Raw genomic sequence first — 26,382 nt, forward strand, 5'->3', positions numbered from 1 at the left:
TTACCTAGATACACAAACAGTTAGAGAAAGCTGAATAAACAGGTGTGATGGAAACAGTTAGACACACCTGGTGTTTCTCCAGGAAGTCCTGTGTGAGCGTCCATGGTGCGTCTCGGACCAACCTCGTCCGACATAGCGACAGTGTCTCAGAGCCTCATACCTCTCATCCTCCGTCATCACCGTGAAACCCTTGTTACTTGTGGGTCAGTTCATCACTGCACACTGACACACATACACAAAGTCACAAAGGTACGCAGTAACCTTAGAGTATGAATAACATATATGTTTAGCTAAGAGTCATTATATCCACATGTTTATAAATGTATGTCTGTACATATCTACATGTGTGTGTGTACATAACTCCCACTATGAGGTATGCATTGGGGAAAGAGTTCTTGGCCTGCATCAGGGCTCTGGCATGGCCGGAGTGGAACAGATCAAATATTCCATCTGCATTATACACGCACTGGACGGTCCACTGAAGAGGACACACAGAGAGTTACCAGAGTTTAATCAGAGGACACACAGAGAGTTTACATCTAGAGGACACACAGAGAGTTTACATCTAGAGGACACACAGAGAGTTACATCTAGAGGACCACACAGAGAGTTTTACATCTAGAGACACACATAGAGTTTACATGTAGAGGAACACACAGAGTTTACACACAGAGTTTACATCTAGAGGAACACACAGAGAGGTTTACATTTAGAGGACACACAGAGATTTACATCTAGAGGACACACACAGAGTTACACACAGAGTTTACATGTAGAGGACACACAGAGAGTACATCTAGAGGACACACACAGAGTTTACATTAGAGACACAACACAGAGTTTACATGTAGAGGACACACAGAGAGTTACATGTAGAGGACACACACAGAGTTTACATGTAGAGGAACACACAGAGAGTTTACATCTAGAGGACACACAGAGATGTTACATCTAGAGGACACCACTAGAGTTACATGTAGAGGACCACACAGATTTACATGTAGAGGCAACACAGAGAGTTTACATTTAAGGACACACACAGATGTAACATCGAGAGGACACACACCAGAGTTTACATCTATAACATAATACCACTATCATAGAGAGGAGACGAGAGAGGGAGGAGGAGAAAGTGAGTGAATGTGAGGGAGGATGTGGAAAAGAAGAACAGATGGTTATGAGTGAAAACACTGAGGACGGGAAGAAGAGAGGATGTAGAATGAGGATAAGAGCAGGAACAGTGGTAAACTAGTGGATGGAGCTGGGAACAGAAGAAGAGAGGATGAAGAAGAATGAGGTAAGAGCAGAACAGTGGTAAACTAGTGATGGATCTGGGAACAGAAGAAGAGAGGATGAAAGAATGAGGGTAAGAGCTGTCTTCCTGTTCTGTGATTCTTGTCTTCCTGTTCTGTGATTCTTGTCTTCCTGTTCTGTGATTCTTGTCTTCCTGTTCTGTGATTCTTGTCTTCTTGTGTTCTGATTGTTTCTTAGATCGATTTTGTGGCTCATGACGATATCCCATACTCCTCAGCAGGAACTGAGGACGTCTACAAACACATCAAGGAGGCAGGTGTGTGTATGTGTGTGTGTAAAGCTCTATTCAGAATCAGTTTCAGGTATCCATACGTCTGGAGATTCTTTTATTAGCCGAAATGTCTAGAATGTTCCGCCGGCTTTCAGCAGCTACAATTTGATTAGATGTTACATTTTAAGAAACCTCCCCCACGTGCCCTTAGGAGGGGTGCAGCGTGTTATGTTTGTTACTGTTTACCGACTGCAAAGAGTTGTTGTGTACCGTTTTGCTAGTTTGCAATTTTGCAGAAAATAGATCAAACGTAATTCTGTTTTGCCAGAATTGTGCTGTAGTCTTTGAAGACATTACATCTCCTCTGCTTGAACAAATGACTGTATGGCTTCAACACTCTCCTCCTAAGCAACCAAGTCATTTGATTGGTTTGACGCGTTGCGAAGCGTCACTAATTTACAATGGGGTTTCCACCACTTTTTAGCGACTTTCTGCCATTGACTTCACCAGGTTTTCCGATTAGGGAAGGATGGTCCTCGACGATCAGTGTGTGTGTGCGCTTGTTCATCTGTGTGGATGTTTATCTATAATATATTTAGAATATGTGTGGGTGTTTATTTATAATGTGTGTGTGTGTGTGTGTGTGTGTGTGTGTTCCAGGCATGTTCGTGCCGACCCAGCGGACGGAGGGTATCTCGACCTCTGACCTGATCACTCGTATCGTACGAGACTACGACCTCTACGCTAGACGCAACCTACAGCGAGGCTACACTGCTAAAGAGCTCAACGTCAGCTTCATCAACGTAAGTGTGTGTGTCTGTGTGCTGTCTACCCTTAACAGAACTGTCGCTTTTGTGCGCATGTGTGTCCGTGTACACTTGGAACATAACTGATAACTTTCAAAAAACACACAGACATACAGTACAGCCAACCTTCCTCCAACCTCCTTCACCTTCCTCCAACCTCCCTCTCTTCAACCTTCCTCTAACCTCCCTCCAACCTCCTTCCACCTTCCTCCAATCTCTCTCCAACCTTCCTCCAACCTCCCTCTCTTCAACCTCCCTCTAACCTCCCTCCAACCTCCTTCCACCTTCCTCCAACCTCTCTCCAACCTTCCTTCAACCTCCCTCTCTTCAACCTCCCTCTCTTCAACCTCCCTCTCTTCAACCTCCCTCTAACCTTCCTCAGGAGAAGAAGTACCGCCTGCAGAACCAGGTGGACCGTATGAAGGAGGCAACATTCCTTCAACCTCCCTCCAACCTCCCTCCAACATTTCTCCAACCTTCCTACAACCTTCCTACAACCTCCCTCCAACATTCCTACAACCTTCCTCCAACCTCCGTCCAACCTTCCTCCAACCTTCCTTTCACCCCCAACCTCCCTCCAACCTGTTGATCATATCACTCCATCATTTTACATCCTCCCTTTTCTCCATCCTTTCTTTTAGTTTTAATCGTCAACTAGGGTGAACATGATAGGAGATATTGTACAGCGATCGACTGCAGTGTGACTTTTTTGCAGTGTGATATCCAGTGAGCAGGCCTACACTGTTACAGAGCTCTCCAGATAGAGACGGACTTCATAGACAAACAGAAACAGTTCTCATGCTCATAGAATAGATAATAGACTGTGTCTGCCCTATGCATTCTGTTTCTACCTGCATCATTCTGTAACATGGTACCTGCGACTGACTGTGCCCTAGTGGAGACTTAACAGAGAGAAACACATGTCCTCCAGAGTTGTAGTGTAGCGTATCCTTCCTGGGAGACGAGGAGAGATGGCTACTTAAAGACTCCACACAGTCTACACAATGGATCTGACGGAACATAGTTTGCATAGCTCTCTACGTAGTTCTACGTAGTTTCTACGTACTGTTACGTGCTGAATTCTGTAAATCACTGTGACAGAGCCCTTTAGACTATTGAGATGCACCCCATTGCCTTAGCGACTCATAAATGAATGGATGTTTACATCATTTCAACGATGGTAACACCAAGGAATTCAGCTCCCTCCACTCCCTCCCTCCAACCTTCCTCCAACATCTCTCCAACCTCCCCCCAACCTTCATCCAACCTCCTCCAACCTCCCTCCAACATCTCTCCAACCTCCCCCCAACCTGCCTTCAACTTTCCTCCAACCTTCCTGCCTCCCTCCAACATTCCTTCAACTTTCCTCCAACCTTCCTCCAACCTCCCTCCATCCTCGCTCCAACTTCTCCCAACCTCCCTCCCCCTCCCTCCAACATTCCCCAATCTTCCTGCCTCCCTCTCTCATTCCTTCAACTTTCCTCCAACCTCTCTCCAACGTTCATCCAAGCTCCCTCCAACGTTCTCCCAACCTCCCTCCCTCCAACCTCTCTCCAAGCTCCCTCCAACATTCCTCCATCTTCTCCCAACCTCCCTCCAACCTCCATCCAACCTTCCTCCAACCTTCCTCAGGAGAAGAAGTACTGCCTTCAGAACCAGGTGGACCGTATGAAGGAGAAAGGTGAAGACGGTGGAGGAAAAGAGTAAACACTTTGTCTACCGCGTGGAGGAGAAGAGCCATGACCTCATACAGAAGTGGGAAGAGAAATCACGGGAGTTCATTGGAACTTCCTGAACTTTTCGGCCCAGATGGAACATGGGTAAGTAAGGCCTGTCTCATGCTCCACTCATGCAAATTTTACAATCACTCATCTGCCATGTCACTTCTTTGTTCACAAATCTAATCTATGATCTAAACTGTATACCTCCAACTAGACTAGTATTTGAAGTGAAAGTACTCTCCACATACCGGTCTCTGTCTCTCTCCGACTTCCTCTCTCTCTCTCTCTCTCTCTCTCTCTCTCTCTCTCCTCCATCCCTCCACCATATCCTCACTACCCTCCACCCTATCCTCTCTCCACTCTTCCCACCCCCCTCCCTCCCTCCATCCCTCTCTTAACTCTCTCTCTCTATCCCTCCCCCCTATCCTCTCTCCACTCTTTCCCTTCCTCTCTTTCCATCACTCTCCTCCGCCCTCTCTCTCTCCATCCCCCTACCATCTCGCCCCCCCCCCCCCCCCCCCCCCCCCCCCCCCCCCCCCCCCCCCAACAGAAACAGGTGTTTAGTGAGCGTAGTGGTCGGATGATCTCCTACGCCATGTCACCTCGCGGGTCACCTAGCAACAGTCCACCCAGGCAACTGTCTCCATCCCGTTCCCCATCTCCTCCCTCTCGCTGGTCTCAGCCCAGGCTAGCCTCCCCCTCCTCACCCAAAGAGGCCTCAGCCTCCTTCAGTAGCATGAGTGAAGAGGATGAGAACGAAAAGTATGCCCCGGACTGTGGAACACATGCCATGTTCAAAACAACTGGGAAGTCGGAAATCTTTGACTTCCAACTTTAGTCAATTCAAGACAATTTAGAACGTGGGAAAAAACGAGCTCCGACTGGTAAAATTGTTTTCAACAGTCAACTAACTCAGAATTCCAAATGGAAACTCTGACATCTTTCTAGAACTCCAACCTGAAGATCACTGACGTCATGATTTGACCCCCCCCCCGCCCCCCACCACACACACCACACACACACACACACACACACACACACACCACACACACACACACCACACTCTCTGTCATCTTCTTCCACACACTGACAGCAATGACAGGATGCTAAAACTGTATCTTCCAGGAAGTAGATATGCAAGACAGAGGTGGATCATGGAAATGTAGTCTAGTGCTATAGCACAAAGAAGCCATCACAGTCCTTGTTGCCTGGCCAATGAAGCAGATGGAGTGTAGAGAAGATGATGCGACTGATCTGTTTCGATTGCTCAGGTCTGACAGAGGCAGTAAATAAAAAAATGCCTGTTGATCATATCACTCCATCCTTTTATGTCCTCCCTTTCTTTTCTCATTCCTTTCATTTTTTATCTCATTGTGAGAACAACTAGGGTGAACATGATAGGAGATATTGTACAGCGATCAACTGCAGTGTGACTTTTTGCAGTGTGATATCCAGTGAGCAGGCCTACACTGTTACAGAGCTCTCCAGATAAGACGCGACTTCATAGACAAACAACACAGTTCTCCATGCTTATAGCAATAAGATAATAGACTGTGTCTGCCCRATGCATTCTGTTTCTACCTGCATCATTCTGTAACATGGTACCTGCTGACTGACTGTGCCCTAGTGGAGACTTAAGAGAGAAACACTGTCCTCTAGAGTTGTAGTGTAGCTTCATCCTTCCTGTGAGACGAGGAGAGATGGCTACTTAAGACTATTGAAATGCACCCCACTGAATCACAAATGATTCTGTAACAGATTATTTGCCATAGGGACTGCATAAATTATGGATGGGGTGGGGGGTAGCTTAGCAGTTAAGAGTGTTGGGCCTGTAACTGAAATGTCGCTAGTTCGAATCCTCGAGTTCACTAGGTGAATCCTCGAGCTGACGAGGTGAAAAATCTGTTGATGTGCCCTTGAGCAAGGCACTTAACCCTAATTGCTTTGGATAAGAGTGTCTGCTAAATGACTCGACAATGGTAACACCGTGGAACTCAGTACCTGATTGGTGATTGCATAATTAACAGAACACTTGGAACTTCAGTACCAGGGAGGTTCGTCTCCCCCCTTTCCCAATGTGGGCGCCTGCCCGGCCCATCTCTTGTAAACAGCTACAGAAAATGATCTAGCAATTCAGTAGCATTTAGAATGTACAATTGTGACTGAGCTTATTCAGGGACTTTCCTTAGAGACCAGAGAACAAAGGTTATAGTCCCGGTATGGCCAGTGATATCCACAAAAGGCTGGCATGGCTGGCGTGGCCATAGAATCAGGTGGCTGGAACAAAAACTAGTACCGGCCATTTGTGGATTGGCTTGTTCACCTCTGCTGTGGTAGAGTCATAATGGCCCCTGGCCTAGCTAGTCACAACACCACACAGAACTGTGACCTCTTCAGATCAATGTCTCTCGCTATGACACAACTGTTCCACAGCAGAAAGCCACATGAGAGCACATTAAACCACTTGCTACCACACAACTCCTGATCTGCCTTAGAGAGGTTCTTGTAACGTATGTAACCCTGCACTCTATGTACGAACTTTGGAATGTCTGTTTCTGTTTGTATTGTTTTATTTTCTAATGGCTTCATATGTAAATAAATAGAAAAGGAAAATCATTGAAAGAGAAGCAGCTTGGTGATTGTTTCCTCTCAATCTCTCTCTTTTTCAGCAGATACAGATTTACACACACACACACAACCACCACACACACACACACACACACACACACACACACACACACACACACACACACACGAGAGCAGAACAGAGCAGTTGTTTTTCTTCTTTTTACTGTAGGTTTGAATAATTTACAGCAGGTACTGCAGTAGGTATTACAGCAGGTACTGCAGTAGGTATTACAGCAGGTACTGCAGTAGGTATTACAGCAGGTACTGCAGTAGGTTTTACAGTAGGTACTGCAGTAGGTATTACAGTAGTACTGTCATGTTTACAGTAGGTACTGACAGTAGGTATTACAGTAGGTACTGCAGTAGGTATTACAGTAGGTACTGAAGTAGGTATTACAGTAGGTACTGCAGTGGGTATTGTAGTAGGTATTAAAGTTCGTATTACAGTAGGTATTACAGTAGGTATTGTAGAAAGTATAGCAGTAGGTATAAAGTGGGTATTGAAGTATGTATTATAGTAGGTATTAAAGTAGGTATTAAAGTAGGAATTACATTAGGTTGTTACAGTAGATTTTGCAAGTAGGTATTAAAGTGGGTATTACAGTAGGTATTGAAGTAGGTATTACATTTTGTATTACAGTAGGTTTTGCAGTAGGTGTTGCAGTAGGTATTGCAGTAGGTATTGTAGTAGGTGTTCACGTAAGTATTAAAGTGGGTATTACAGTAGGTATTGCAGTAGGTATTACAGTAGGTATTGTAGAAGATATTGCAGTAGGTATTACAGTGGTATTGTAGAAGGTATTGCAGTAGGTATTACAGTAAGTATTAGAGTGGGTATTGTAGTAGGTATTAAAGTTTGTATTACAGTAGGTTTTGCAGTAGGTAGTACGTAGGTATTGTAGAAGGTATTGCAGTAGGTATTACAGTAGGTATTGTAGTAAGTATTACAGTAGGTATTGTAGTAGGTATTACAGTAGGTATTGTAGTATGTATTACAGTAGGTATTGTAGTAGGTATTACAGTAGGTATTGCAGTAGGTATTACAGTAGGTGTTGTAGTAGGTAGAGCAGTATACAGTAGGTGTTGTAGTAGGTATTACAGTAGGTTTTGCAGTAGGTTTGTGTATAGATATTGCAGTAGGTATTTGTTAGGTATTACAGCAGGTATGTATTAGGTATTACAGCAGGTATTACAGTACATTTTACAGTAGGTATTCAAGTGGGTATTGTAGTGGTATTACAGCAGGTATTTACAGTACACATTACAGTAGGTATTGTAGTAGGTATTACAGTAGGTTTTGCAGTAGGTATTTGTAGTAGGTATTACCAGTAGTCATTGCAGTAGGTATTACAGTAGGTATTACAGCAGGTATTGTTGTATGTATACAGTAGGTATTGTCGTCTGTATTACAGTAGGTATTGTAGTAGGTATTAAAGTGGGTATTACAGTAGGTATTGCAGTATGTATTTCAGTAGGTATTGTAGTAGGTATTGCAGTAGGCATTGCAGTAGGCATTGCAGTGGGTATTGTAGTAGGTATTACAGTAGGTCTGGCAGTAGGTAGTACAGTATGTTTTGCAGTAGGTATTGCAGTAGGTATTAAAGTGGTATTACAGTAGGTTTTGCAGTAGGTATTACAGTAGGTATTGTAGTGAGTATTGCAGTAGGTATTGTCGTATGTATTACAGTAGGTATTGTAGTAGGTATTAAAGTGAGTTACAGTAGGTATTGCAGTATGTATTATAGTAGGTATTGTAGTAGGTATTACAGTAGGTATTGTAGAAAGTATAGCAGTAAGTATTAAAGTGGGTATTACAGTAGGTATTGTAGTAGGTATTACAGCAGGTATTGTATTAGGTATTACAGTAGGTATTACAGTACATATTACAGTAGGTATTGTAGTAGGTATTGTAGTAGATATTGCAGTAGGTATACGTAGGTATTGTAGTAGGTATTACAGCAGGTATTGTATTAGGTATTACAGCAGGTATTACAGTACATTTTACAGTAGGTATTACAGTGGGTATTGTAGTAGGTATTACAGCAGGTATTACAGTACACATTACAGTAGGTATTGTAGTAGGTATTACAGTAGGTTTTGCAGTAGGTATTGTAGTAGGTATTACAGTAGTCATTGCAGTAGGTATTACAGTAGGTATTACAGCAGGTATTGTTGTATGTATTACAGTAGGTATTGTCGTCTGTATTACAGTAGGTATTGTAGTAGGTATTAAAGTGGGTATTACAGTAGGTATTGCAGTATGTATTTCAGTAGGTATTGTAGTAGTGTATTGCAGTAGGCATTGCAGTAGGCATTGCAGTGGGTATTGTAGTAGGTATTACAGTAGGTCTGGCAGTAGGTAGTACAGTATGTTTTGCAGTAGGTATTGCAGTAGGTATTGCAGTAGGTATTAAAGTGGGTATTACAGTAGGTTTTGCAGTAGGTATTACAGTAGGTATTGTAGTAGGTATTGCAGTAGGTATTGTCGTATGTATTACAGTAGGTATTGTAGTAGGTATTAAAGTGAGTTACAGTAGGTATTGCAGTATGTATTATAGTAGGTATTGTAGTAGGTATTACAGTAGGTATTGTAGAAAGTATAGCAGTAAGTATTAAAGTGGGTATTACAGTAGGTATTGTAGTAGGTATTACAGCAGGTATTGTATTAGGTATTACAGTAGGTATTACAGTACATATTACAGTAGGTATTGTAGTAGGTATTACAGCAGGTATTGTATTAGGTATTACAGTAGGTATTACAGTACATATTACAGTAGGTATTGTAGTAGGTATTAAAGCAGGTATTGTATTAGTATTACAGTACATTTTACAGTAGGTATTGTAGTAGGTATTACAGCAGGTTTTGTATTAGGTATTACAGTAGGTATTACAGTACACATTACAGTAGGTGTACAGTAGGTATTCGGTGGGTATTGTTGTAGGTATTGCAGTAGGTATTGTATAAGGTAAAGTGAGTATTACAGTAGGTTACAGTATATATTGTAGTAGGTATTACAGTACGGTATTGTGGTAGGTGTTACAGCAGGTATTGTATTAGATATTACAGTAGGTATTGTAGTAGGTATTGCAGTAGGCATTAAGGTAGGTTTTACAGTAGGTATTGTAGTAGGTTTTAAAGTAAGTATTAAAGTATGTATTACAGTATGTATTGCAGTGAGTATTACAGTAGGTATTACAGTAGATATTGTAGTAGGTATTGTGGTAGCTGTTACATCAGGTATTGTATTAGGTATTACAGTAGGTATTGTAGTAGGTATTAAAGTGGATATTGCAGTAGGTGTACAGTAGGTATTGTAGAAGGTGTTACAGTAGGTTTTAGAGTGGGTATTGTAGTAGGTATTGCAGTAGGTCATTAAGGTAGGTTTTACAGTAGGTATTACAGTAGGTATCTTAGTAGGTATTGTAGTAGGTTTTAAAGTAAGTATTACAGTAGGTATTGCAGTAGGTATTACAGTTCGTATTACAGTAGGTATTGTAGTAGGTATTGTAGTAGGTATTGTAGAAGGTATTGCAGTATGGGTCCTCAAAAGGTTCTACAGCTGCACCATCGAGTGCATCCTGACTGGTTGCATCACTGCCTGGCATGGAAACTGCTCGGCCTCCGACCGCAAGGCACTACAGAGGGTAGTGCGTGCGGCCCAGTACATCACTGAGGCCAAGCTTCCTGCCATCCAGGACCTCTATACCATTCTATATGTGTCAGAAGAATGCCCTAAAAATTGTCAAAGACTCCAACCACCCAAGTCATAGACTGTTCTCTCTGCTACCACACGGCAAGCGGTACCGGAGCACCAAGTCTAGGTCCAAGAGGCTTCTAAACAGCTTCTACCCCCAAGCCACAAGACTGCTGAACATCTAGTCAAATGTCTACTCAGACTATTTGCAGTGCCCCCCCTCATTTAAGCTGCTGCTACTCTGTTTATTATCTATGCATAGTCACTTTAATAACTCTACATGTACATATTAACTCGACTAACCGGTGCCCCCGGACACTGACTACCGGTACCCCCTGTATATAGCCTCGCAATTGTTATTTTACTGCTGCTCTTTAATTATTTGTTACTTTTATTAGGTATTTTTCTTAAAACTGCATTGTTGGTTAAGGGCTTGTAAGTAAGCATTTCACTGTAAAGTCTAAACCTGTTGTATTCGGTGCATGTGACAAATACAGTTAGATTTGTAAGAGCTATTTGACCAAGGAGTGATGGAGTGCTGCATCAGATGACCTGGCCTCCAGAATCACCCGATCTCAACTCAATTGAGATTGTTTGGGATGAGTTGGACCGCAGAGTGAAGGAAAAGCAGCCAACAAGTTCTCAGCATATGTGGGAACTCCTTCAACACTGTTGGAAAAGCATTCCAGGTGAAGCTGGTTGAGAGAATGCTGAGTGTGCAAAGCTGTCATCAAGGCAAAGGGTGGCTACTTTGAAGAATCTCAAATATCACATTATTTGTTTAACACTTTGTTCACTACATGATTCCATATGTGTTATTTCATAGTTTTGATGTCTTCACTATTATTCTACTATGTAGAAAATAGTAATGAATTAGTGGGTCCAAACTTTTGACTGGTACTGTATGTTTACCAGGACTTCTAATCTAAACCTGTATCTGGGTTGTTGTGATTACTCAGATTCCACAAGATACAGATCTGAAGAGGATGAGAGGACAACGAGCTGTGGTGATCTGTCAGTGACCTTGGTAATGTTGGCATAACCTTACCCAAATGTTGTCAATGTAGGCTACTGCTGCTCAGTGTCACTCTGTCAATCATGCCACTGCAACAAATACAGGTTTCTCCTCTACAACTAATCTGCCCACCCTAACCCAGACCTGTGTGTGGGTGTGCATGCCTACTGAAAAACAAATGACAAAATATAAAATCCTCAAATTAAAACGTTTTTAAAAAATGTATACATTATAAATGGATCATTATGATACAGTACAAAGTTCACAATGGCAAAACGTATAACTTGTGATAAAAATACATTTCTGAAATCATTCTTATATATTACAGTTACATAACAGCAACACTATCACATTCAAACACACTGGCTGAGAGGTGAAGAATTATGATCCACCTCAACCACTTTGCTCACCAAGAAAAGTACTGAACTGATTTCTTATTGCACAATTCAGTGTAACAGAACACAACAAGCTCAGGTCATCCATTGCGTTCTGTCAGTTTAGTCCATATACACATGTGAGAATATATCAGTATTCTCCAACGGATCCTAATCCCACATAATTCTCCCTTAAACGTACGCGTGTGCACACACACACACACACACAGGGCAGAGGCAATACAGTTCTGGTTTGCTTGTTTCTCCTTCCACAATTCTTTTCCACCTTGTCAGTTTCTGGTTTCTCCGTCAACTGCGCCTTTATCGCATGCAGTTCTTTCGGCTGATTAGAATGACATCCTTATGCTCGTGGTCCGTCTCTTCGCTCATTGTCTTTGTTCGTCTATATGGAAGTTGGCTTTCGTACTTGGCTGATACGTTACAATTCATGGCGGGCTTACTCGCATAAGGTTGTTCCATTTGATTGAATCTCATCTCCTCAGGATTACAACTGTTTGTACTCTCTATCACTACACGAGAAGATAGGACGTGTGGTGGGCAGATAGGCATGAGGCCGGTGGGAGTATGCTATGGGAGAGAGCACTGGGGGCGACGAGAAGCGAGGAATGTGTCTCACGCGTGGGCTTAGAGATTGATGGGGGTTGCGGGAAGAGAACTTGGGAGAGGGGTGCGGCGAGACGTCAGCTAGGAATGCGTAGCATGGTTGTGGACGAGATGTACGGCGGTGGCAGAGATATGGGAGACGTGAGGACGGGAGATGAGAGGGAGGAGGGCGTGGGAGAGAGAGGGGGGGAGAGATGGGATGAGAGAAGGGAGGGGCGTGGGGAGAGAGGGGGGGAAGAGATGGGAGAGAGAGAGGGAGAGGAGAGGAGGAGGTGCGTGGAGAGAGATGGGAGGAGGGGGGGAGAGAGAGGAGGCAGGGTCGTGGGAGAGAGAGGGCCGTGGGAAGAGATGGCGAGAGAGAGGAGGGGGCGTGGAGAGACGAGGGGGGGGAGATGTGGAGAGAGAGAGGAGGAGGGCGTGGGAGAGAGATGGGAGAAGAGAGGGGGGGGAGAGAGGGAGGAGTGTGCCGGTGGGGAGCGAGATGGGAGGTGGGGAGGTAGAGGGGGGGAGCAGTAGAGCGGTGGGAGGAATGGGAGAGAGAGGAGGGAGGGACGTGGGAGAGTAGAGGAGTAGGCGTGGGATCGACTCTTAGGGCGGGGGGGGGAAAGATCCTGGGAGTAAGAGAGGGTGTGTGGGAAGATTGAGTGTGAGAGAGAGGGGGCGGAGCGAGGTAGGCTCATGTCCGTAGCCTTGGGCCTTCGTTCTTTTCGTCTTTCGAGCTCTGAGATGTTAAGTTTTCACGGTCCCTCTCTCCTCCTGGTCCAGGGGTCGATTGGGTAGCAGACGAGTGAGGAGGGCTGTTTGGGAGAGAGAGTCCTCACCTCTCGTTCCCAGTCTTCCTCCTCTCTTCTATCCTAAATCCTCAGCTAGAGAGAGCGTGGCTAGCGTAGCATTTGTAAATTCAGTTCTTTGTGCGCACACTAGCGCGGGAGTTATTTCGAGTTTATGAGATTAGAGGCTATTGGAGTTTAATTGGTGTCCGATGCCTCGAGAGGGTCAAAGACGATCGAAGGACAGCACAGGACGGGAGGGAGGAGAAGATAATATGGGAAGCACTGACGCAAAGAGGATTTACATTTAAGACTAGGGAGTAGAGCAGTTAGGTAGGATGGTTGCGTGGGCCCTGAGAGAAGAGGCATTAGGTGGTTAGAGATGTAGGCTTGGGCAGTTCTGCACAGACTACGTCATGGTGGATGATTAGTCGATATTGGGAATGTGAAGACAGAAGTAAGACGAGGGGGGAGAGTGTTGCTAGCATGAGAAATGTAGAAATGTCCTTGATGGTTTATTTTTGAATAAGGGGTGGAATAGTGGGGAGGAAGGAGGGAGACGTAAGGTAGGGATTGGGGAGAGGAGGTTGAGGGCGGTGGGAGAAGAGGTGGGGGGTTTAATCCGGAATGTGAAGAGAGTTGCTATTCGTTTGAGAGGGGGGTTGTGTATGGGGTGGACTGAAGTGTTGGTTCTGGGCGGTGCGGTCTCCTTGGTAGCAATGAAGGATCTCCGGGAAAGCGACCAGAGATGCAATTTCGAGAATGATAAAATCAAATTGATTAATTATGGTACTTATTATGAGTGAGTAGGTGTCTATTAAGTAATTAACGGTAGGGTTAACACGGATATGAGAGAGGTCAGAACATTAGACAATTGGATATTCCCGCTCTCTGGTTTAATTTTGCATTATCTAGCGTTAACTAGGGTCAGCAGGATCTAGCATTATGTTGACAGGATATTTGTTTTAATCCTGCTTGGTTGAGGAGGATGTGTGGTATATGTTTAATAAGGGAATATAGTGATGAATGGGATGCTTGGGGTGATAATGAGTGTGAGAGAATGCCATTCATGATGGAGAGGAGGTTAGCTCTCAAATTGGATCATGGTCATTGAATACTGGGTTCCATATCATTTCGGGTTAGGGCACACTGTCCTAGGGTTGGTTACTTGGCGGCATCGTGATTTCCTGGGTAATGGAGGTAAGGAAATTGAGCGGGGGGATGGAAAGATTGTCGGATAGTTAATTCGCATCGGAATATTTATGTCGATGGTATGTCTTGATGTATTATGGCTTGAGGTGCGATGCTCTCGGACTTAAGAGCCACTAGCTACGGCTTATTATACAGCTGCAGCAGCTGATCATATGGGGTAATCATACATCTAATAACACTGTGCTAAGCATGAGGTTAAAACACTGAATTGGTTGTCAGGTATTGGACTTTAACTGAACTTGTTGAGTTGGTTGAGGTGGGCCTTTCGATGTTATTACATCCAGAGAGTAGCCTCTTCTAGTTGATCCTTCCTCTGAATACCTGTCTTCTGGAGAGCTCTCTCTCCCCTGCAGGTTCTCATTCAAAGCCCCAGATTGTAAAGGCTAAGGAACCTGATTCAGCTAATTATTAGATCAGGTGCACTAGATTAGGGTTTGGAGTGAAAACCTGCAGGAGGGGTAGCTCTCCAGGAACAGGGTTGGAGTGAAACTGCAGGACAGTATGTCTTCCAGGAACAGGGGTTCTTGGAGTGAAACGCCTGCAGACAGTCAAGCTGCGTGCCGGGAACCAGGCGTTGGGAGTGAAAACCTACAGGTCAGTGTCTCTGCATGGAAGCAGGGGTGGTGGAAGTGAAAACTACAGTTGAAGTAAGCTCTTTGGCCCCCCCCCTCCTCTGGCAGGAACAGGGTTGGAGTGAAAACCTACAGGACAGTAGCTCTGCAGGAACAGGGCTGGAGTGAAAACCTACAGGACAGTAGCTCTCCAGGAACAGGGTTGGAGAGCCGTGCTTTACCTCTTTCCTCTGATTGGCTCACTTACATAGCGTGTGCTTGTGTGTGTAATCTCACCTGGTACATGGCGTATTTGGGAATGATCTTGAGGCTGCGCAGCACGGTCCTGAGATGCATGAACATGATGGCTACAGGCCACAGTGCTATGATGGTCAGGACCCCCACTCCCAGGGAGATCCAGATAGACGCTCCCGTTACCGCCGTCTGAAACACATACGGCGTTGGGAGTATATGTGTGTGTAGATAGTCCCCGGTTCCAGCCCAGGTTATGGAGATGAGCGGGACAGAGTCAACTCTGTTACGTCTGTGAGTGTGTATATGTGTGTGTGTGTGTGTGTGTGTGTGTGTGTGTATGGGAGTTTTCATATGGGCGTGTGCGTTTGGAAAGAATATGGTTCCGTGTGTGTGATTGTAGGTATGCGTGTGTTGACGCCCCACACTCACATCTGTAACGTTGAAGTTGCCATTGGTCCAGAGGATGATTGACAGAATGGTGAAGACAACCTTCATCAGGGCGAACTGGAATGACCCCAACTTCAGCAGGAACAAACTCCGTCTGGAGAAAACCACAGGAAAACATTCTATCAACATATATTTCATATGTATATTGTATACATATATTTAACATATTATTTCATATGTATATTGTATACATATATTTAACATATTATTTCATATGTATATTGTATACATATATTTAACATTATTATTTCATATGTATATTGTATACATATATTTAACATATTATTTCATATGTATATTGTATACATATATTTAACATTATTTCATATGTATATTGTATACATATATTTAACATATTAGTATGACTTTGTAATATCTCATGTCCTATAGGGTGCAATGACCAGTAGGGGGCATATTTGGGGTGATAATGTTTTCTGACATGTCTCTATATGGACCCATACGAGGGTGAGTGGCCAGGGGGTACATTCAAGCTGTTGGGGCCTGAACCAATACAGATAGTTTCACTACTAAACTGTGTGTGTTACCGTGTGATGTTAACATGGGGTAGACAGAGGCAGCAGCAGCAGCAGGGACCAGTACTGATCTTCAGTTTGTTCCTCCCTGCTCGCCGTAGAAACGCCTCGTCACCCCCCACCTCCTCGATCATTAACACCAGGAACTTAAACACGACGATCGCAAAGTAGCTGTGGAGGCAGGCACAAACATGTTCCACACATCAAGAACGCCAAGCAGTGAAGGAGGGAAGATAGACAGAGGGAGAGATGGGTGTGGAAAGATCTACACACACTATTGTAATGGTGTCTTTAGTATCTCTGTAGGTTTTGCTGACACAGGGTATGTCTTCCTGCTCTCTAATGGGTTTCCTGTCTGTCACAGAAGGAGTCTGAGATCAAGAGAACCCCAGATCCACTCAGACACAGGAAGAGATAGAAGGTGGAAGAGAGGAAAGAGGATAGGATGGAAGAGAGAGAGAGACAATATGAGAGAAAAATTGATACATAGAGAAAATGAAAGACAGGAGAGAGATAGGAAAAGAGCGAGGGATGAGTAACATACCAGGCGGAGGTCATGTCAGTAAACATGGTGGCTCGGGGAATCCACATCCCCAGACAGGACATGGTGGCGATCACCTGACACACACAGACATACAGACTTAGTCTGAATGCTATACCAATGCATCCTTCCTAACCGTGCTACTGCCCTAGAATTTCCTAGTAAACTGACGGGATGGGTCATAACTAAAGTTGTTATTTTGTTCCTTGGCCGCATGTGTTTCTTCTGTAAAGGGACGTACCAGTAGGTACCAGATTAAAGGCTGCCTTCAGTGTGTTCTTACCACATGTGTTTCTACTGTAGGGGGACATAGCAGTAGTACCAGCAGGTACCAGATTAAAGGCTGCCTTCAGTGTGTTCTTACCACACGTGTTTCTACTGTAGGGGGACATAGCAGTAGTACCAGCAGGTACCAGATTAAAGGCTGCCTTCAGTGTGTTCTTACCGGCGCTGCCCCGTTGACCCAGATGATGGCGCTCTTCTTGTGGGAGGGAACCTTCCGGTAGATGTACCAACACTCCTCTATGTAGACCAGCATGGACACCGCTGCCATGAAGGTCAGCACTGAGTACAGGATGATACCAAAGATGTCCAACTCTAAAGACAGACAGACAGAGGAGGTGTTTACAGGAAGACAATGAAAAGTATCCAACAGGAAATCAAAAAACAGCACCATCCCGTCTGCCAAACACAGAGTAACTAACTCACACATGCAAACGCCGGTACCCCTGGCCACACAATTAACTAAGAATAAACTGACACATACACAAATACACTTGTATACATGTCTGCAGACAGCCATGTCAAACAAAATGTTATTTGTCACATTCTTCATAAACAGCAGGTTTAGACTAACAGTGAAATGCTTACTTATGGATCATTTTCCAACAATGAAGAGTTAACATGATATATACAGTACTATTCAAAAGGTTGGACACATCTACTCATTAAATGGTTTTCCTTTGTTTTGACATTGCAGAATAATAGTGAAGACATCAAAACTATGAAATAACACATATGGAATCATGTAGTAACCAAAACAAAGTGTTAAATCAAAATAGATTTATTTTAAATTCTTGAGTAGCCACCCTTTACCTTGACAGCTTTGCACACTCTAGGCATTCTCTCAACCAGCTTCATGAGGTAGTCACCTGTAATGCATTTCAATTAACAGGTGTGCCTTGTTAAAAGTTAAATTTGTAGAATTTCTTTCCTTCTTAAAGCGTTTGAGCCAATCAGTTGTGTTGTGACAAGGTAGGGGTGGTATACAGAATACAGCCCTATTTGGTAAAATACCAAGTCCATATTATGGCAAGAACAGCTCAAATAAGCAAAGAGGAACAACAGTCCATCATTACTTTAAGACATGAAGGTCAGTCAATAAGGAACATTAAGAACTTTGAAAGTTTCTTCAATTGCAGTCGCAAAAACCATCAACCGCTATGATGAAACTGGCTCTCATGAGGACCACCACAGGAAAGGAAGACCCAGAGTTACCTCTGCTGCAGAGGATAAATTCATTACAGTTACCAGCCTCAGAAATTGCAGCCCAAATAAATGCTTCACAGAGTTCAAGTAACAAACATCTCAACATCAACTGTTCAGAGGAGACTGAATCAGGCTTCATGGTCAAATTGCTGCAAAGAAACCACTCCTAAAGGACACCAATAAGAAAAATCGACATGCTTGGGCCAAGAAACACAAGTAACGGACATTAGACCAGTGGAAATCTGTCCTTTGGTCTGATGAGTCCAAATTTGAGATTTTTCGTTCCAACCGCCATGTCTTTGTGAGACGCAGAGTAGGTGAACGGATGATCTCTGCATGTGTAGTTTCCATCGTGAACCATGGAGGAGGTGTGATGGTGTGGGGGTGCTTTGCTGGTGACATTCAAGGCCCACTTAACCAGCATGGCTACCACAGCATTCTGCAGCGATCCGCCATCCCATCTGGTTTGCACTTAGTGGGACTATCATTTGTTTTTCAACAGGACAATGACCCAACACACCTCCAGGCTGTGTAAGGGCTATTTGTCCAAGACGGAGAGTGATGGAGTGCTGCATCAGATGACCTGGCCACCACAATCACCTGACCTCAACCCAATTGAGATGGTTTGGGATGAGTTGAACCGCAGAGTGAAGGAAAAGGAGCCAATAAGTGCTCAGTATATGTGGGAACTTCACCTGGAAAAGGATTCCAGGTGAAGCTAGTTGCGTGAATGCCAAGCGTTTGCAAAGCTGTCATCAAGGAAAGGGTAGCTACTTTGAAAAATCTTAAATATAAAATAAATGTTGATTTGTTTAACATTTTTTTAGGTTACTACATGATGTGTTATTTCATAGTGTTGATGTCTTCACTATTATTCTACAATGTAGAACATAGTAAAAAATATAGAAAAACCCTTGAATGAGTAGGTGTGTAAAGACACACACAGTGAATAATGAATAACAAGTAAAAATAACATGGATATATACAGGGAGAACCGAGGCAATGTTCCGTTTAGTTTATTAGGATCCCCTTTAGCTACTGCACATGTAGAAGCTACTCTTCCTGGCGTCCAAATAAAAAAAACGTACAAATACATGACAAAGTACAGAATAGTAATACAGAAGACCAACATAAGATATTACATTAATTTACAAAAGACACCAACAGACAATAAATACTATTTCCACACTATTCATATATACATACTAATAATTAATAAAAATTATTATATACAGTTAAATTAGATCTTTAAAAAAATAGGAGAGGCTCTGTGATTAAAAAAAAAAAATCTTATATCCATTTTTTAAAGCTAAACTTGTTTTTTGCCTGAGCAACCACTGGTGGCAGAGCTTTCCACGATGACATGGCTCAATGCATAACTGAGCGACACATTAAATCTGTTTTTGGTTTGGGTACAGTGAAGAAAACCGCAGTGGCGTGTCTGGTGAGGTATATCTGTTGGAAGCGTATGCAAATATACTGAACAGAAATATAAAACACAACATGTAAAGTGTTGTTTCATGAGCTGAAATAAAAGATCCCAGAATTGTTCCATACACACACAAAAATATATATATATCCGATTATGTGCACATATTTGCTTACATCCCTGTCAGTGAGCATTTATCCTTTGTCAAGATAATCCATCCACCTGACAGGTGTGGCATATCAAGAAGCTGATTAAACAGCATGATCATTATATAAGTGGACCTTGTGCTTGGGACAATAAAAGGCCACTAGAATGTGCAACATAATGCCACAGATGTCTCAAGTTGAGGGAGTGTGCAATTGGCATGCTGACTACAGGAATGTCCCCCAGAGCTATTGCAGGGAATTTAATCGTCATTTCTCTCTAAACGTCGTTTTAGAAAATTTGACAATACGTCCAACCGGCCTCACAACTGCAGACTACGTGTAACCACGCCAGCCCAAGACCTAGACATCAAGCTTCTTTACCTGCGGGATCGTCTGAGACCAGCCACCCAGACAGCTAATGAATCTGTGGGTTTGCACAACCAAAGTATTTCTGCACAAACTATCAGAAACCATCTGAGGGAAGCTCATCCGTGTGCTCGTCATCCTCACCACGGTCTTGACCTGAATGCAGTTTGGCGTCGTAACTGACTTCAGTGGGCAAATGTTCACCTTCGATGGTCAGTGGCACCCTTCGAGAAGTGTGCTCTTCACGGATGAATCCCGGTTTCAATTGTACCGGGAGATGGCAGATTGTGTTTATGGCATCGTGTCATCGAGCGGTTTGCTGATGTCAGCGTTGTGAACAGAGTGCTCCATGGTGGCGGTGGGGTTATGGTATTGGAAGGCATTAGCTACGGACAACGAACACAATTGCATTTTATCGATGGCAATTTGAATGCACCGAGATACCGTGACGAGATCCTGCGGCCCATTGTCGTGTCAATGCAGGTAGTCTGGGTAGCCATTTGATTAGCTATTTAGCTTTGGGCCGTGTACTCTTCACAGCTGTGTGGGTGTGTGTGGATCATGTTAATTCCTTAAAGAAGTGGGGGAAGGAAGTGCTTGCTCCATGATTTCTGGGAGAGCATCTTGGTTTGTGAAAGAGGCATAAGGACATGATTAGAGAGAGAGAGAGGAGGGGAGGGATGGGGGAGGGAGGGAGATGAGACATACCCATAAGGACATGATTAGAGAAGAGCGAGGGATGGGTAGAGGATTGTGTTTCAGTCCACTCCAGCGAGTTACAGATGTGTTTTTAACAGTGTCATGAAATTGTTGCTTCTTCAGATCAAGGGTCTGCTTACTGTAACTTAGCCATTAGGGAGGAAAATGCACCCTCCTTTCCAACACACTATATCAACACCAAGACCGGATTCAGAACTCAGATTATCCAGAGTGATGCAGAGCAGGGGTAGGATGTAGGACTGTTGACCATGCGGTCAAACGTCAGGGATGGGCGGATCTGCAGTACACACATGTTATGCCTGCCTGCTATTGGTCAGACCAACAGTTATGTCGTCCAAACAGAGCATCCGTCACATCCTATTTATACTGTTCCTACTGTAACCGCGGGGTGCTGTAGAGGGAAACTACTTTGCGTGACAATACTTTAGGAATGTAAGTAGGCCTACATACCAGGATACACACTATAGGCTACATACCAGTGTGTGGCCAGCCACGGGTAATGTGGTGTGATGAAACCCTTAAAACCATAGTTTCGTGGTTCAACCATCCTCAGACATCATCAAGCCTCTAAACATCAATAAATAATCTTATTGTGTGTGTGCACTGTTTCATTGCAGCCATTCCAATTCGAATCTCTGAGCTGACAAGGTAAAAATCTGTCGTTCTGCCCCTGAACAAGGCAGTTAACCCCCTGTTCCTCGAGCGCCATAGACATGGATGTCGATTATGGCAGCCCTCCGCACCTCTCTGATTCAGAGGGGAAGGGTTAAATGCGGAAGACACATTTCAGTCAGTTTCAAAATTACTTTTGGATAAAAGGGCAGTTGGCCTAGGAACAGTGGGCTGTCATTGAAAATAAGAATTTGTTCTTAACTGACTTGCCTAGTTAAATAAAGGTAAAAAAATTAAAATAATACTAATTTGAGTGTTCCGGATTTAGGTTTACTATGTTAAGTCTAGTCTATGAGACCAAGCTGGGAAACCTGGTTATAGTTACAGATTTAGCTGCATAATACATTCAGTCCCTATTGAGATTGGAGAGATTACATCATCTAATAATCCCTTTTATCCAAAAGTAATTTTGAAACTGACTGAAATGTGTCTTCCGCATTTAACCCTTCCCCTCTGAATCAGAGAGGTGCGGAGGGCTGCCTTAATCGACATCCACGTCTTTGGCGCTCGGGGAACAGTGGGTTAACTGCCTTGCTCAGGGGCAGAACGACAGATTTTTACCTTGTCAGCTCAGGGATTCGATCTTGCACGATAAATTACGTTTGGTATGGTTAAGTAAGACAGAAGGTAATTTCAGGCAAAAACGTATGGATGATGGACATCCACAAATTAATACATACCATACAAAACATAACATACTAATTAAATGTCTCGGATTTACATCTACTAGGTTACGTCTATCCCTGAGTCCAGGTTGGGTTTCCATCCAGCCTGTTTGTGAGGAAAGTACACATCTGATAAAGAATTTCACCACAGGCCTGATAGAAACAGCACATTTGTTCGTAAACTTTCCAAATGTCGACAAAACTAAATACAAGGTGGGATATTTTTGTGTCTGCAGAATTAATTATGCAAGAAATTGTGGCGGGTAACACCTTTATGCGCAAATATTGATATCATAACCATCATATCGAAGTAAAATTCTAACCAAATGTGAACTGAAAATATGGTTACAGAAAACGGAAACGCAAAACGTCAACCATGTGGGCACAGTCGCTATGTAACGCAACATTTTGTGACAAAGCCATAAGTAAAGTTGAAAATGCGAAGCAAACCCATTTGACCTGTATTTTTAATTGGATACATGCGTATTTAACTGCAAAAGTTAATTTTATGCACTTGTATTACACACAAACTTCTAGGGTACTAGGGGTAACTGCCCCCACCCTGTAATTCACATTAAGACCACAAGATGTCACCAAATTATTTTCCCGACACTACCAGGCTGCCACTGCTCTTGCTCAACAAAAAATGTCCTGATAATGTATTTACATTCAGTAATCTTGCTCTGATTTGTCATCCTGAGGGTCCCAGAGATAAAATGTAGCATAGTTTTGTTTGATAAAATACATGTTTTTATTCAAATGTAGGAACTGGGATCTACAGTTTGAACCCCTGCTTTCTTTGGCTCCACACCCACCCTGCCCGGCCATCTAGATGTGTGAAAGTTAGTGTATAAGCTAATGATCCATCATGTATGACATTCCTGGGAGTGTGTAAATGTAAACGTTGTATTACCATATAATTTTTGTATGTTCTCTATAGTTATGTACTTGAAAATGTATCAATTGACCAGTTCGGAACACTTTGGGCATACTTGATACAAAATATTGTCCAGTACTGCCATGCTTCACTGGATCAATCTGAAACTTCGCACACACTGCTGCCATCTAGTGGCCAAAATCTAAATTGTGCCTAAACTACAATATTATGATGGCCTTTCTCTAGCATTTCAAAGATGAAAAACAAAAAAAATTGAAAACGCATGTTTTTTTTGTTTGTATTATCTTTTACCAGATCTAATGTGTTATATTTTCCTACATTAACTTCACATTTCCACAACATTCAAAGTATTGCCTTTCACATGGTATCAAGAATATTAGTTTACAATTGGCTCATTCATCCCCCTCCTCTCCCCTGTAACTATTCCCCAGGTCGTTGCTGCAAATGAGAACGTGTTCTCAGTCAACTTACCTGGTAAAATAATGGTTAAAAAAAATAAAAATAAAAAATAAATATGCATATCCTTGCTTCAGGTCCTGAGCTACATGCAGTTAGAGAACATCCCTACTGCCTCTGATCTGGCAGATTCACTAAACACAAATGCTTTGTTTTTAAATAATGTCTGAGTGTTGAACTGTGACCCTGGCTATCTGTAAATTAAAAAAATAATAATAATTGTGTCGTCTGGTTTGCTTAATATAACACATTTTAAATGATTTATACTTTTACTTTTGATATTTAAGTACATTTAAAATCAAATACTTTGACTTGTACTCAAGTAGTATTTTATTGGGCGACCTTAACTTTTACTTGTGTCATTTTCTTTAAAAAAAGGTGTCTATACCTTTACTCAAGTATGAAAATTGGGTCGTTTTTCCACCACTACAAAATGGATTGTATGGAAAGGGAACATCAAAGAAAGAACAAAGAGAATGAATGTGCAGGTGAGATATCCTGCAATAGCAGAGCAGGTGAGATATCGTGCAATAGCAGAGCAGGTGAGATATCGTGCAATAACAGTGCAGGTAAGATATATCAAATCTCCTCATACTGCGGATATTAATGGTGACATGTGCAACACCATTTCCCCCCGTATTTGATTTAAATCATTAAAATAAGATAACTAGACTTAGCTTTTAAATATTACTTACTAAATAAAACTGATTAAATGGATTTTAACACTTCTGTGAAACCTTATCCCATAATTCTATAGAGGTAACTGCCCCCCGGTACTTGAAAAAAAAAAACATCCCTTTTCTAAAAACAACATTTCATGAAATAACTAAAAAGTGTAAACTGTAGCCATTAATTTCCCTTCATAGTTTATTCGCCTAAAGCATGACCTTCATCCACATACCAATTTTTTCTCTCCAAACATTTGTTTTTTTGTGTCAGTAAATAGACATTGTTCTTAGTGGGGACTAGTTACCCCCTAGTACCCTAGCCACAACAAGTCCATTTGATGGAAACATCTCAATTAGATGGTAGCACTTGTTTTCGTGCGGTTTTTAGAATATTCGCATGAAAATGTGTCATCAATTGGATGGAAACTTAGCTAACGTAGCTTAGAATGTAACTAACCTAGAATGTAACCAACTTGAATGTGCGTTTAATAATAGCCCATGGACCTGGTGGCAAATTGGCAATGCCTTTTCAATGTTTACAGGACAAGCGCAATCAATCAGTCAGAAAAAAGTAGCTGGCAGATTGGAGAAACTAACGGCACTTGGCAGCTAAAAAGTTATCGTTGGCTAGTTATGGAAAGCGCAGCTACGGGCCTAGACGAGCGGCTCAACTCACTGAGAATGATGTCGATGGCCACGGGAGGTTTTTCACTGCAGCTTGGGTCGATGGTTCGGTTCCCGTCCATCCTTAGTCAGCTTGGTTAGAAGTTCTGGAGCAAGTAGAGGGCGGCGGGGGACGAAAACAAAGAGCTATCTATCCCTCAACCACTCAGACGCATCCAGTTGGCAGCAGTCACTGGTGATAGGAAATGAATGAATAAATAAATTATGCGTGGAGTGCTGCTGCTAGGGGCATCCGCTACGGCTCCCCTCTGAAATGCGCAACTGCGGGCGAAATCAGAGAGGAATCACGGATTTCTAAATACTTGTTGAAATATTTGGACCTGCCTTCTGCTCCGGCTGCACCGCATGGGCGCTTTCTGGGAACTCATGGGCTTGTGTCTACTCGTTGTAGGGCTAGGGACCCCTCCACGGGACCAATTGTGCAATCATGCCCAGCGCGCGGAGAATTACTCAAACGTTTGCCTACTAGTTCGCAACGGCCCTACCCACTCCCCACTCCCCTCTCTCTTTCGCTCTCTCTGCAGTGAAGAGCCATAGAAAATGATAGAGGCATTTGGTAGCCAAAAGGCTGTCTTAGCATGGGCAGCGCCATTGAGGGCTTCCATCATGTTTCCGACATTTTAAAGTAGTCAACTGAGTTGTATTCGGAGCGTGTGACAAATAACATTTGATTTGATTCCTATGGGTTGTAGCATCAATGGCGTTGCCCATGCTGTCACATAGGCTACAATGGTACATACACAGTATAAAGATGACTCCTTTACGTGCTGCGTGCTACATGAGTAGGCTCACAGAAATATCTTGTCTAAATAACGTTCTATTTCCATCAGAACAAAGTACACTTTTGATGGAAAAAAAGCTCTATTTATTTAAAATACATGAAATAACTAGGATGTGTGTTTGTGAGAGTTTATCACTGGCAGTTAACCACTTAATTCATGGAAATGGCTCCTGAGTGGCGCAGCGGTCTAAGGCACTGCATCTCAGTGTTAGAGGTGTCACTTCAGACACTGGTTCAATTCCAGACTGTATCACAACCGGCTACGATTGGGAGTTCCATGAGGCGGCGCACATTTGGTCCAGCGTTAAGGTTTGGCCGGGGTAGGTCGTCATGGTAAAATAAGAATTTGTTCTTAACCGACTTGCCTAATTAAATAAAGGTTAAATTAAAAATTATAACGGAAACACAATGTGGTTAAGGAGGGGCGAAAGAGAGGGGGAGGAGGGGGGGGGGCATTCCTGAGTAGGAACCGGAGTCCAACTTTATCCCCAGCGTTCCCCATCACATGCCGCTGGCTGCTATGGAGATGAGCACAGTGGTGTCATCATGTGAGGTATTTATAGCTTGTTCCCCACTTCCTTAGAAAAGCAGAATTTAATATACAGAGTGTACATACCTGGGTGGCCAATAAAGTTGCATTCACTCTTCTATTCTACTACAGTTGAAGTCAGGAAGTTTACATACACCTTAGCCAAATACATTTAAACTCAGT

General features: G+C 43.1%; 1 protein-coding gene and 1 pseudogene across 1 annotated transcript; one reads left to right on the top strand and one right to left on the bottom strand.

Moving 5' to 3' along the window:
- Positions 1 to 1,255: 1,255 nt before the first annotated feature.
- LOC111953826 (choline-phosphate cytidylyltransferase B-like) lies at positions 1,256 to 5,047 on the top strand (annotated as a pseudogene).
- A 10,005-nt stretch (positions 5,048 to 15,052) lies between these two features.
- LOC111953209 (organic solute transporter subunit alpha) lies at positions 15,053 to 25,334 on the bottom strand. The gene is made up of 6 exons (XM_023972331.2): positions 24,882 to 25,334; positions 17,143 to 17,294; positions 16,701 to 16,774; positions 16,169 to 16,327; positions 15,606 to 15,717; positions 15,053 to 15,365 (listed from the first exon to the last, which is right to left on the bottom strand). Exons 1-6 carry the CDS (start codon positions 24,949 to 24,951, stop codon positions 15,186 to 15,188), a joined length of 747 nt encoding a protein of 248 aa, XP_023828099.1. The 5' UTR covers positions 24,952 to 25,334; the 3' UTR covers positions 15,053 to 15,185.
- Positions 25,335 to 26,382: the final 1,048 nt, after the last annotated feature.

The sequence above is a fragment of the Salvelinus sp. IW2-2015 genome, linkage group LG27 (genome assembly GCF_002910315.2).
Source record: "Salvelinus sp. IW2-2015 linkage group LG27, ASM291031v2, whole genome shotgun sequence".
NCBI lineage: Eukaryota > Metazoa > Chordata > Actinopteri > Salmoniformes > Salmonidae > Salvelinus > Salvelinus sp. IW2-2015.